The sequence below is a fragment of the Oryzias latipes genome, chromosome 19 (assembly GCF_053564925.1).
Source record: "Oryzias latipes strain Hd-rR chromosome 19, Olatipes_Hd-rR_3.1".
Classification (NCBI taxonomy): domain Eukaryota; kingdom Metazoa; phylum Chordata; class Actinopteri; order Beloniformes; family Adrianichthyidae; genus Oryzias; species Oryzias latipes.
Window position 1 is genome coordinate 19,383,800 of NC_136255.1, and position 13,747 is coordinate 19,397,546.

At 40.5% G+C, this 13,747-nt stretch overlaps 1 protein-coding gene across 6 annotated transcripts; it reads right to left on the reverse strand.

Moving 5' to 3' along the window:
• Positions 1-741: 741 nt before the first annotated feature.
• Positions 742-12,089, reverse strand: brsk1a (BR serine/threonine kinase 1a). 6 transcript variants are annotated; one of them, XM_011488073.4, is made up of 19 exons: positions 11,008-12,089; positions 10,831-10,925; positions 10,551-10,636; positions 9,831-9,971; positions 9,448-9,564; positions 9,235-9,268; positions 8,979-9,047; positions 8,738-8,884; positions 7,806-7,837; positions 7,530-7,694; positions 7,094-7,191; positions 6,568-6,718; positions 6,411-6,471; positions 5,327-5,603; positions 5,120-5,168; positions 4,898-5,021; positions 4,367-4,577; positions 3,440-3,529; positions 742-3,140 (listed from the first exon to the last, which is right to left on the reverse strand). In XM_011488073.4, exons 1-19 carry the CDS (start codon positions 11,090-11,092, stop codon positions 2,929-2,931), a joined length of 2,244 nt encoding a protein of 747 aa, XP_011486375.1. In that variant the 5' UTR covers positions 11,093-12,089; the 3' UTR covers positions 742-2,928. The 6 variants fall into 6 exon arrangements, with proteins under 6 accessions (XP_011486375.1, XP_020567652.1, XP_078794018.1 ...); XM_020711993.3 differs by having other exon boundaries at positions 5,327-5,957; XM_078937892.1 differs by having other exon boundaries at positions 4,367-4,620; positions 5,327-5,957.
• Positions 12,090-13,747: the final 1,658 nt, after the last annotated feature.

Sequence of the window (13,747 nt, forward strand, 5' to 3'; positions counted from 1 at the left end):
GGTCTTGTCTGGTGTGGTAGATCTGAGCCTCTGTTGCTCTGGTGCTCAGGGCTTGTTCCTGGGCTGCCGGGATGAGTGCTTCAGTGCTGTCCTGTAGGCCAGCCCTTTCTAGCCATTGGTAGGACTTCTTGATATCAGCCACTTCAGTTATGGTCCGGTGGTACATCCCATGCAGGGGTTTGTCCTCCCATGAGGATCTGTCCTCCAGCACTGTATCCTCTGCTCTCCATTGCCTGAGACATTCACTGAGCACACTGTCAGTTGGGGCCTTGAGCTTGATGTATTCATGCATCTTGGATGTTTCATCCTGGATAGTGGCTTCCACGCTCACTAGTCCTCGGCCTCCTTCCTTGCAGTTAGCATACAGTCTCAGGGTGCTGGATTTGGGATGGAACCCTCCATGCATGGTGATTTCGTGTTTTAACATCCGTGGTCTGTATCTGTTTCTTTGGCCATCTTATTATTCCTGCAGGGTATCTGATAACTGGCATATTTATACACATTTTCAACCACCATAAAAAGTATACATCTATTTATATATTCTACTCTTATTTATATATTCTACTCTTTGACAGTGAAATACACCGAATATGTGCATAAATTAGATTATTTTAGAGCTCCATGTTAAATAAAAACAAATAAGATATGAAGATAACAAATCATTATAACCCACAAACTGAATAGACACACATATAAACTTAGAGTTTATTACTGTAATCATAACAATAAGGGGGAACTGTCTTTATTTTGACCATCAATTTAATCATAATTTTATTTTTTAATCACAGGCAATAGTTATCATAGTGCACTTTTTATATTTAAATTATTTTACAGACATATTTTTTCCTTTCTTTTTTAACACCTTACTCTAGCAACCTTTATGAATGGAGAATAGTTTACAATCTTAGCCAGAGTTGGATCAATGAAAGGGAAGTGGAAGTGACTAAATAAACGTGATGATGGTGAACAATAGAAATTGTGTATGGACAGTGAGGCAAACAACTTTGTACGTTTTCTCTTGTGATAACAGACAACACAACAGAGGTGAAGCGGCTGACAGGCACATCAAAGGAACAAGGCAAAAATGCAAAATATCTCAAATTAGCTGTGAGAAATAATGTGTTTGGGTTTTACTCGGATGATCGATTCAATGTTATTGGGCTAGACAAAAATGGCTAAACATTCAGCTCATAATGCATTGGCGGAGAAGTTGAAGTCGGCCTTATTTGAGTTATTAATAATCTATCTGAAACATGATCAGAGATGATGCAGATGAGCATCGTCGACAACAGAAAGAGTGCAAAATCATTTGAAATGGAAGGAAGTGCACACAAGAGGTATACGATTCACTTCTAACTGATCAGGGATGAACCCCAACAGGACTTTTTTGTCATTTCCGTTTGATCCATGCACGATATTGGCATGAAATGTACCGTGTTAACCAAAATAAACCACATGATAAATAAATAAGCAAATAAATAAATAGTTACAATTAAAATGCAGCTGAAAGAAGCGGACCTGTAGCAGTGCTCTGAAAACATCCTGCACTCTTGTTGCATATTGTGCTGTATGGAAGACTGGTGAACAACACTGACTGGTCTTACAGAATATTGGAGGAATACATGAATGTCCAAGTTGCTACGTCTGCTTGCAGAATGGTGCAACACTCAGTGATGGGCAGCTATGAACTACTTGGCTTGTTGGTGAACGATGTGAAGACAGCAGGGTTAGGCTTGCATTCCACTTTCATGTATTCTCCAACACAGAATCGATGCTGCAAGTCTTTCAAGTCCGGCATTATGAAAATGTCCATTAATAAAATTCCTTTGTGTGTTGTTTTTTTTATTTTATTACAAGTCAGTGTGTGACACTATGGCAACAGGAGACAGATTTGACAGGAAAGGTGGTTTTTGTTCGATCCAAAGTCCAGGAGTTCTGTTTGTTTTTTCAGTCTGGGGGACAAACAGCTCCGATGAAGTTCATGAAACGGTTCACGGATGTTTTCTTTTCATATAGTCATGTTCACATACCTGATCAAATAAAAACATCACAGATCGATGGTGGTTCAATGCAAACTTAGAGGGCCATTACTGGATGTAATCTTTGAGTAAAAAGGAAATACAAAATGATAAATAAAGTAGAGGTTCTAGCAAATACCTGCATATACTGTAGGTGCATGATAGACCTTCTTTCCAAGTGTTTCAACTGGTGTCTCTATGGTAATCACTGTGCAAAAAAACATCCTCAAAAGAAAAAGAAATACCAACTAAATACAGTTTTTTTCACATTCACATACTTAGCTTACTTCATTGGTTTTGTTTTTATCGAGAGAGAGACTTCAGTTATTTCAAGATACAGTTTCTCTAGAAACAAAAAACTGGATCTTTGTTCATATTCTCTCATTCATTTGGTGTTGGTAAAGGATTCTCCTGTCGTGTTTAGACTACTGTCTGCATGAGGCTTAACTCTGATACAAGCGCATTGGTTAATTTAAAGAGTAAATTAAAGAACCACCACAGAGCCATCCATTTTTTTGGCGCCAGATTCCTCAAAGTAGAGACTAGCCTATGTAGTCATGTCAGCATCCTTTAGCAAGCTGGTTTGCTAACTGGCATGCACAGTTGCACTTCATGATACAGTTAATTCTGTGAAGCTGTGTCTATGATGCAATGCCCGTCCATGTGATCTTTTTCCTTTGTAGGCTGGTTCCACACCTCTTCTTTCTCATGTGGGACAGAGATCCTGGTGATCCGTAAGATCAAACAAAAAAAGCTTGATGGAAGGAAAAAGCTCGATCCTTGCTAGAGTCAAACAACGTTAGTAACTTAGTCAAGGAAGAATAGCAGCTCACAGCTTGCAGGGGTACTTGGAAATGAAGTTACGCAGAGTCTTTTCTGGTTGGAGCCCGCTGCAGCCTGGTCTTCTATCCTATGGTTGGGATTGGGTTCCGTTCGAGGACAGCAGACGGGTTCTCTCTTTTGCTGACCCTCTGCGCTGCAGAACACCTCCGCTTCCTCCTATGCATCCGCCATCTGCTCGGTCTCCCCACTCGCACCTGTCGCCCCCACCCTCAGAGCGCCTCGAGTTTTGGCGGGTGGGAGTCCCGTGGGGCCGGCTGTTCTTCTCATCTGGGAAGGGATCTGTACAGGGGGACGGGAGAGTCACTGTCGATGTAGAAGTGTGCGGTGAACATCAAAGGATGTCGTATTTTTTATTCTCTGTCTTGTTGCAGACGGCGGCTCATGTCTTTTGAAGTAAATATGTGTAGGAAAACTTTGGTAAACTCACAAAATGCAAAAAAATCTCCTATTTAAAAAACTATAGACTAAAAGGCTAATTTTTCTATTTATTAAGAGCTAATTGAGTACATTAAAGAGTAAAAGGAGCGAGTCCTTTCATTCTTGCTCTGTTGTTTGGACAGGTGTGTAAGCCGTCTTACCAGATAGGACTTGCATCAGCGGTTGATCATGAGAGCTGAGGAGCTGAGCTTGGATCGTTTCCACCACCCGTCGGAATCTGCGACTCGGGCCTGGTGTTGCAGAAAAATGAACAGCGACACAAGCTTTTAATTCCCAAAAATAAAGGAGACCATGAGTGCCAACGTGGAACTCCTTTCCAGCTGGAAATCCTTTAGGTTTGGATTTCAACATTCTTATCCAAAATGCTTCTATTTTTAAAGCATGTATAGCTAGATGATTTACCTAATAAATTAAAGATCCACGTTGTGCTTTTGGTGTTTTTAACATGTTCTTGTAGCCTTTTTCTGATGATGGAGGCCATATAAAAATAAAATGAAGCTTAAAATTGCATTTCTGAGTATATCATTATTCAAATAGTTGTGAATCAGAACAAATGAAAAAATGCTGTCTAAAAAAAGCATATTTGCGGCATACATATTTGGGTCACAAACTTCCCATTTCGCTCCACGACAGGAAGAGGGGCGGGGTTGCTTTGCACCAAGGTCTCGCCCACAATTTAGAGGCAAATTTCTAATGAACTACTGCCGCTCTGCAGATACTATGTCCAAGAAAACGACCCACGTTTATGGATTTTTAGCTAAAAACAGCCTAATCATAATCAAACGACCACTGGGAACACTATGGAAAAAGATCAACTCCTATTTTTATATTTATTAGAATATAATTCTTCAACAAATTATAGTCTGTTTAGATTTGTAAAAACAGAAAATTAACCCTTTCTTTGAAAAACCATTTCAAATCAATTAAAAGCACATTAAAACTGACCAACTGTGTTATAGGTTTTTCAGAAAAAGGTTTACATTTATAATCTTTATGAATTAACAAGGACATTAATATTGACCATATTGTTTTCTTTGGGGCTTTTCACAATTCCATGCTGTACTCGCCTGATATAAGGGTGAACGTCACGCTGTAGATTCCTGCCTCCCTCCTGCCCTCCCTCTCTGTCCTCTCCCTGTCTCGCTCCCTCTCGCTCTCTGAAAAAGCTATGTCCACTTGGAATTTGACGGGCTTCTGGAAGACGGAGGGACCGCCGGAGGACTTGTACTCGGCCCGAAAGCTGGTCTGCGAAAGGACGCTGTGGCTGAGAGATGGGATCTGTGTGGTGGGGAGACAGAGAAGAAGCAGAGAGACCGACAGACTTACGAGGCGGGAGAGGTATGGGGGCCAACGTGAGTATAGGGAGACAAAGGGTGAGGGTGAGGAGAGGAGAGAGAAAGAGTGAGCCATTGGTGAAAGCAAAGTGATCCATCTGCGTGCCACGAGTGAGTAAGATAAAAAAAAATAGAAATAAAAGAGAAAACTGAAATAATGGAGAAATGAGGTGTGTAGTATGAACATGCTTGTGAATTCTTGTCTCCTTGAAGGCCATGCCTCACACAAAACAAGCAGAGTGACAGACCATCGCACATACTTACTGATAAGAAAGCGTGGACAATGTCAGCCTTAACAGAACTTAAAGGTTTGTCTCTGATCACAACAAAGATCTGCTCCTCTTTCTCCAAGCTGATGAAATTCCCAAACCACGACTTCTTAGCTAGCCTTTGTACCAAGAAAGGAAAATATATGTAACAACAGACACACATGTATTTATTGCTGAAATACCTTCACGCTGTACGAGCAGCAGCAGCAACACTTACTCTGGGCTGGATTCTGGGGTTAGACTGGACATGTCTTCTGATGTAGGAACTAAGAGACACACATGAGTTAAAATACTGTCTATCAAGAACATTTAACGTTAAACCAAAAGACTATTATGGTGAGATAGCAAATGTAGAGTTCAATACATAGAACACATGAGACCAGAGACCTGGGACCAAACTGCGGAGTATATCCGCAGCCCCCACCTTGTAATTTACGGCGATGGAACCGGGGAGAACCCAAAAGGTTGTTCTTGAAGGAGTTCAGGCGAGTCCTCCAGTGGGCAGAGCTGCTGGCCGCCATTCCACTTCCCCCTCCTGGACTGGAGGGCGGGGTCAACGACAAGGAGCCCACCCCACCCCCTCCCTCTGCCCGCGAGGAGGACGAGGAGGAAGAAGAGGAAGGCGGGGTAGAAGAAGGGTGGTGAGGGTGGTGGACAGGGGTGCCCAACGGTGTGGGCAGCGGAGAGCCCTGGGGAGTAACCTGTGGTACAGAGTGGGCAGAGTTTGGGTAGAGGCTCTTAGTCACCGACTTCAGGACAGAGGATGAAGGGAAGAAGAAACGGGGAATGGGTGAAAGGAGTGGGGAAGGTGAGGGCGAGCGGGAGGATGGGTTGTGCAGAGGCAGGGATTTGATGGGCTGGAGATGGGGCCGTTCGGCAGGTCCTTTGGTGGGCAGGGTCTGGGTCTTGGGATTGGAGGGTGCTTTGGGCTTGTCGTGAGCCCGAGGCGAGCGAGGAGTGGTGGCCGTTCCTTGTTTGGACTCCTTTGTGAGAGGAGATGCGGTGGAAGAGGTGACGTCTGATTGGCTGAAAGTGAAAACGGGGCTCTGATAGGACTGGGGAGCAGTGGGTTTGTGGGTCGAGGGGGGTGAGAGAAATGGAAAACAAGAAAGAGAAGGGACGGAAAATGAAGAAAGGATGGAAATGAATATCATGCTCAATGACAGAAGAGTGCATCTTGTGATTAGTGAATGTGCTTAATGGGATTGCAACGATCAAGAAAGATTCTTTAGCTGTTTTCTGACTTTTCTTTGCATATGAAAGTTAAGAGGCAGACAGACAGTGACAGTGTTAGGAATACAGACAGAGAACAGTGGCAGTGAAGGTGTTTCTGTGGAGAATTTGTAAAGTATTCTTTTCTTGAGCTTTTCATGAGACAAACTGTAACATTGACTTAGCTTTACCAGAATTAGAATTTCTACAATGAAAAGAAATATCAATTATACTCTTTTAGTTCGGAATATGATTGGTATCAGATGGATTTTTTTAACCACCAATCCCAATCTTACCCTGGGACTGCTAAGAGGGCTGGATGAGAGACCACTTGATGCTCCACTGACTGAGCGAGACCTGAAAGACAAAAGCCCAGGCAAAGATTACACTAAAGAAGACTTGGTGTGCTCTTGATAGAGCTCATACTGCGTCTGCATGTGACTCGAACTGTACCTCTGGCTGTGTGCAGCTGTGTCCAAAGCCCTGCGGGGTGGGGTAGGAGACCCCTGTTCTGTAACACTCAGCACTTCCAAGCTTTTCCTCTCCGGTCGGCAGCGGCCATGGCGCGTCAGCATTGGAGAGTCGACGCGCTTTCGAGGAGGGTCTGCTGATGAATTCCACCATAATTGTGTTACAGCTTTTAGCTTACACTAAATCTGTGTCTTTTGGCTGTCTTACTTAATGCTTGATTAATTTTGTAAGTTGGAAAGTGGTCTTATATTAGTCTATTCAAAAGGAAAAAAAAACTCACTTGAAATAAAAAAAAAAAAGTTGCTCCCTATTAATAAAAGTGATCATTGCTATCTTTGGTGTCTTTGTTTGGTATCTTTCTATTGCATAAAAACGAACCCAAATGTGTAAAGGATCCTTTTAGATAGACTTCCCACTCAAAGACGATGATATGATGGCTTTTCAGAGACAAACCGAGAAAAGAATCTTCTTCTTTAAAGTAGGTGCATCCTGCCATTCAGTGACTGACCTACGTCATTGCGCGGAGGTAAGTCCTCGTCTTCGTAGCTGGGGTATCGCTCCTTTCTATCCAGCAATAGGTAATAGATCATCTTCTCCTGGTTTTCTCTGACACAAAACAACAGGAAAAAAGACAATCAGAACAAAATCTCAGGTCCAAAAAAATTAACTAAAACATATCCATTTCTACTTTGAGAGCCAAAATCTGAAGACTAAATGTACAAAAGACAAGTCATACAAAAAAATACTTTGTATATTATAATAAAATGTGAACATTTTCATTTCAATTAAAAGCATTATTGGATATGACTTTAATAATTTGGTAACAGAATGTTTTTATCGCTGCCAACCACACTGGACGATTCATCTGCATTATTGTTCCAGGTATTGTGGGTATGTTCACACAGTTGACACGGTGGTCAAGCTAGCAGATCCAACACACTCACTCTTCACATTGTAAGTCCCGTGTAAGCTTGACTCGATCTCTGAAACATCCCAGTGAATACATGCTTTCCAGCACGTCTGGGTCCAGCTCAGTCAGAGACAGGATGCGCCTCACACACACTCGTCTGGGAGGAGGCTGCTCGGGACACGGCTCGTTACGGCCACCGCTGTGAGCGCGCACACATACAATGACACATGTTGGAACCAAATAGGTGCATAATGAGGGAACCTATTGTCCCAACAGCAAAGAACCGCTACAGCATTAAAGCGATACTCACATATACCAGGGATGTTTCTGGATCGCCTCTAGCTGTAAGGGGAAACAGAGCAGATGGGACCATTTATTTCTACAGTCTGTTAACGGCCAGATGGTCACTGTGCTGAGCAAATAGTTCTATTTTTTCTGTCTTTAAATTTCTACAAATTTTATTAACTGACCCAGGATGGTAAACAGCTGCAACGGTGATGGGGATTTCAAACACATTTGGCAACAAGACACACTAGCAGTAAGTAAGAACTAAAACTACTTCTAACATGGATAACGTCTGACCTGTGTTTCTTGTTTTTGGTTTTATTTATCATTTGCGCTAGCAGCTTTTGGTGCTGCTGTGCTGGTAGGTTTTGTCAGATAAAGTAAATTTAGACAACTTAACTTTCAACAGGAAAAAAAAAATGAACGCAGTTCCAAAATGTGGAAGTAACTGTCCTAACACTTTTAAAAATGCAGCATTTGCCAGCAGGCGGTGCTGGCTGGGCAAACAGGACACTTCAATGCAGAAGAAAAAGCAACACCTACAGAAAATAGATCAAACTCACACAAACCCACCTGTTTATGCATAATCACCTTTTTGAAACTGTAGGAATCGACTCCTGATTGCTAGATTTTTATGCTTTCTATGAAGCGTTTGACACAATTATCATTCTTCAGATAAAACATATCTAATTTTGTCCTCTTTAAGCCATAAATAGAACACGTCAGAACTGCTCGGTCATTGTAGCAAACAGAATTTTTGCATAATTTATGGCACTTCTTCTAAGCTTTCTTGGAAAGAATAGTATATTCCAAACAAAAAGGAATAAATAATAATAGAACAATAAAAGCAGTTTTTTTTTTTTAAATTATATTGAAATATATGAATGAATATGACAGAATGGGACTTCTTTGAAATTTCTCTGTATGAGACCAGGGATTATGGGGTAATTCACAGACCGTAAGTCTTTTTTCAGGGTTGACTTCAATCATGCCTTTGAGCAGGGACTGGCAGTCTGGGGGTATAAAATGAGGCATATGGAATACCCCACTCTTCACTTTTTCCAGGAGCTGGCGTAAATTGTCGTGGTCAAAAGGCAGGGCACCCTGTTGGATGGAAAGACAAAGGAGAGAGGACAGAAAAAATGTTTGATTAAAAAAAAGAAGGTCACATTTAAAGAAAAATTGGAAACACACTGACCACTAATAGGGCAAACAGGATGACCCCACAACTCCACACATCCGCTCTCCGTCCATCATATTTTTCCCCCTGACAAAGAAAAAAAAACACATTTTTACCCTTAAATGAGATTTCTGAATTACTCTTGAAATGATTTTTGTTGTGGGCTGATGGTCAGTGCATACAGTTAAATGAATGTGGTTCTTAATTATCAATTCAACTGCATTATTATTTAATATAACAATGGTTAAGGATCTCACAAAATCAAAGCACTCACCCGTATAACTTCAGGACAAGCATAATGTGGTGATCTGCAACCAAAACCAGTAAACATCCTCATGGTTACACATTTTTTAGACTCTTTCAACAACAGCAGTAACAAAAGATTTGATGACAATCTGTTTTTTTCTTGTGTTCATATGGCTGCTGTTGAACCATTTCCAATGGATTCGTTTCCATAAAAATGCTAACAGCCAGAGCTGTCACTCACCCACAGCTGGTCTCTAACAGACTGTCCCCCACCTGTAGGGAGGCCATACCGAAGTCAGCGATCCGAATGTTGTTTTTCTCGTCCAGGAGCAAGTTCTCCGGTTTTAGATCCCTGTGACTGAAGAGAAAATACAAGACATTCTACTAATGCTTATATAACAAATCACTGTAGCTTGTTGTTTTAATGGAACCTCATAGCTGAGGTTGTCAAATTCAAAGATTTCCTCTTTTTATGTTGGTTAAGCTGACACTTGAATTTTTCGTGTAATTATTTGAAAGGGAGGGATCGAAAATGCTTTGCAATTTAGCGGCGGGGGAAGACATCTTTACCCTGAACGAGACCAAACCTCCTTCTAAGAATCACTACTTGGCACAGAAACCAACCAGATGGAATGACTGTGGCAGAAATCCAAAGCAGAGATGATCTGCCTGAAGAACTTCCTGGCTTCTTTTGGAGTTAGCCGGCCCTTCTTCACCAGGTAGTCAAAGAGCTCCCCCCCTGACACATGCTCCAACACCAGGTAACTGTCCAAAAACAGCAAAAAGAAAAATGAATACAATAAAACTGAATATGTTTATCAAAATGACCAGTTAGGCTTTTATTGATCTCTGTGTTGTTCAATTACACAATAATACATGATATTGTTTTTGACTGTTTTACCCAGAGTTACATCTATTCATAGAACAAAAACGATGTTTATGGATAGTTTTCTATATTGTTGTTGCTCTGCATTTGTTGTTGTTTGTGTTTCAGCTTTCATTTGATTTAAAATGTATTAAATATATTCTAAGTTTCGGCTGCATTTTTTGAAAATTCTAGCAAAAAAATTACAATGGTAAAATAGTGGGATTAAAACTTTAGAATAATGAAAAGAATAAAAAGATTCACAAGTATTTCCAGCCTGAAACGCTTGTTATGAACATCCCATTTCTTGATAAAATCATGGGCTGCCTCAACGTTTACCAAACCAAACAAGCTTTAAATCAAAAAATGTATTGAAAAGTGATGGATATCTACGCGTCAGTCTTTAACAACCCATCTAAATATAAATGCGTGAAAGCATGCAAGGAACAGGGCTCGTCTAAAGGCGCTGAGGAACTCACAGATATTTGTTATTCTCGTAAACATCATGCAGCTTCAACACATGCGGATGCTCTATCAGCTTCAGAATGGCAATCTCTCTTTCAACCTAGTTGTGCAGAGGAAGAGGAGACAGAAAAAAGACAGATGTGAAGACACCAAAGCAACAAGCAAGTATGAGACATTTCTGAATCATCAGAGCTGGGGTTAATTAACATCAGACGAGAGAAGTGAGAACATACTAAGAATTGGTTTGCGTAAACGCAGCAAGACAGTAGAAAATAGGAGTTGCAACCACTGTACCTTCATCAGGACTGACTCGGACAGCTTTTCTCTGTTGACTATTTTGATCGCTACCTTCTGACCCGTGATACAGTGGACCCCCAGCTTGACCAGCCCTATGGAGACCAAACGAAGAAGCATAAATAAGCCTGACACATCTTATACATCCTGTAGCGCAAAAAACTATTCTTTGCTCACCTGTCTGCCCCTTCCCCAGAGTCTTCTCCAGACGATAGGGCCCGACATACTGAGCTGACTGACTCAGAGACAGTTCCTTACTCATACTGCTCTCACTGAAGGCTAACGCACAAATAGAACTAATACTGCACTGCTATTATTGCGATTACTGTGATTTGTACAGGGGTTGTTACAGGGGAGAAGGGGTTTAGGACAGGGATTCCTCTGAGGTTACCATGTCACATGTAAATCAGCACAAGTCCAACATTTACAGCAAATAAATGAGGAAACTGGGGTTTGCAAAAGAAACCAAGCTACATGTTCTGGTTTTCTGATCAATGCTAAACATCCTAAAGTATTTAACACAAATAGCTAGTTCAAATAAAGCAGAGGAATGGCTGTGACGGTGACGTACTGGGTTAACTGGTTTAGCTTATTATTTGTATAATTTGCTCACGCGCCTAAAATATGTCCAAACTAGGACTCCCAAGAGGCGTTTGCGTCGTGTGGCGTGACAGCGCTCGCGCAGAAAAAAATAAATAAATCAATGTTATTCTCTCTGTTGGGCCTATTTTACAAGTGGAACTCCATGCTATTTTAGGTAGCCTCGCCACCGTTCTCCCACACAGCAGCAGCGAGGCTAGCTTTAGCTTCAACGTCTCTGCTAGCGGCTGTCAAAAGAGCGGACAACGCCTGAAGTTTCTCAGCAAAGCCGAAAATTCGTCAGTCCGCCGCCACATCCCCGCAATATTTCCGAACGAAAGGCGTTTTAAATTCCAAACAACCATCTTTAGCACAGTGGCCCCCCCTCCATCCCTGCCTCTGCTCCGTCTCTGCCTCCCTACATCACTGCAAGTAGCGGATCACAGCATCTTTTTTCGCTCTCCTTTTGGCGTGTCCTCCTCCGTCACTGGCGGGTGCACAGGTGAGAAAACACGAAGGGCCGCTGTCCGCTGCTTTATCCCCCTTCTCACTTTCTGACTACAGTTAACCTCCAGGTAAAGGCCGCTCGGATGATGCTCCGTTTTATTGCCGTAAATCGATATTTTCTCTCTCTCCTCCTTCCTTCGCTCCACTCGCATCAGCATCCGGGTCTCTCTCCATCCTCTCGTGCCTCCTCTCCCCCGCCCTCCGCCTCCTCCTGATGTTCCTCTAAAGATCCACGCGTCCTTGTCACCTCAGAGCTGTTCGCGCAGTGGGGCTGCAACAAATTTTGGATGCGGTTATTGCGTACCACATCATTTTTGTGATTGAAATCAAAATCGGAGGTCAAGTGATGTGATCGAAGTCCTTTTTAGACTCCCACATTCACTCACGTTGATATTCATGAAGTATTTTTTATGTAAAAGTATGTGTATGACAAAAATAAAGTAACTCCAGATATTTAGTTGTGAACCAAAATGACATCTTCTCAAGCAAAAACAAATGCTAGTTCATCATTTAGTTCATCCATATTGCATTTAATTAAATTTAGAAAAGACATAAAAAAGTAATTAAAACTCAAAAATAAAAATGTTTGAATGTTCATCCATATTTAAATTAATATTATATTAGAAAAGACAAAAAAACCAATTAAATTCAAAAATAAAAATGTTTGAATGTTGGCCTAAAAAACTGTAAATGAAGAAGGGCAGTGATTTTAGATAACTGATTAATCAGCTGAGATAATTCATCTATTTTTGGCAAAACGACCAAGAAAGATATCCAAGCATCAAATATTAAACTCTGCCATAACATTGCCTGAAGAAAAAATGCCAACCTGATCTGCATTTGTTGAATTTTGCGAAACTCTGAGGAAAACATTAATTTAGATTTGCACAGAACTAAAGCAACGAGATATATCTTTCCAAGCCATGACACTGTGACACTGCAATATTCTTCTTCTTATTGTTATTATGTTTTTTAATTTTAATTCACATTTTTAGTATTGTCATTTTAGACTGAAGTGTAAAAGGAAAATTGAAAAGTATACGTTTTAATTTTTTAAAGTTTGATTTCCTTTCAAAAACAATCCCTGTTTATTTTTTTTTTATTTTATTTTTTTGCTAAATGTAGAAACTCAGGACAAATCCTACAAGAGCTGTCATAATATAGGATTAAGGAATTAAAGTGGAGATGTGTGGCTATAAGAGCTGCGTTCAAGTGAGAAAACCAATCAAAACAAAAGGAAATACAGGACAGGGACTTTATAAGAAAAAATAAAGTTAATACTTTCTTTTCTACTACATCAACCAGAATTATTAGGAGGAGCTAAAGTTCCTTAAATCCTCTTCTATGATCTTTTATCATTAAAATGATTATAGACAAAGCTGACTTTTTTTTTTACTAAACAATTAACCATTACAAAGGTCTCCCACAAGATCGTTGAATGCTCACTGCAGGGGACCAAGCTAAAGGGTTTTCAGGCTCTTCCACCTTTGTTTTAGAACCTTTGTTAGTTTAAGATAAAATGAATGAAATATTTGCTAACCCCCAATAAAACTAAAGAAAAAAGATATAGACTTAAATAAAATGTCATAAATGAATTTATTTTAAAATTCAATTTGGCTGGGGCTCAGGGTATAAACATTTACAGAGGCCATTAGTGTGTTCATACATAGAGTTTATGCACAAAATACCATTCTCATGCTTCTAAAATGTAATTTTACATTACAATATATTTGAGATATTATTAATTAAGAAAAAGGTTTAACTAAAGGCTAAAAGTTAAAAGTAAAAATGTGTTGTTGTAAAAAAATTAAAGCTAAGTAAGTATCAACAT

Coding starts and splice junctions, on each gene's coding strand:
- brsk1a (XM_020711992.3), bottom strand. CDS start 11,092: ATGAGTAAGGAACTGTCTCTGAGTCAGTCAGCTCAGTATGTCGGGCCC. Junction 7,192..7,529: donor CGGGACTTACAATGTGAAGA/GTGAGTGTGTTG, acceptor GTTTTGTGTCAG/AGAAAACCAGGAGAAGATGA. Junction 5,958..6,410: donor GCCCTCTTAGCAGTCCCAGG/GTAAGATTGGGA, acceptor ACTGCTCCCCAG/TCCTATCAGAGCCCCGTTTT.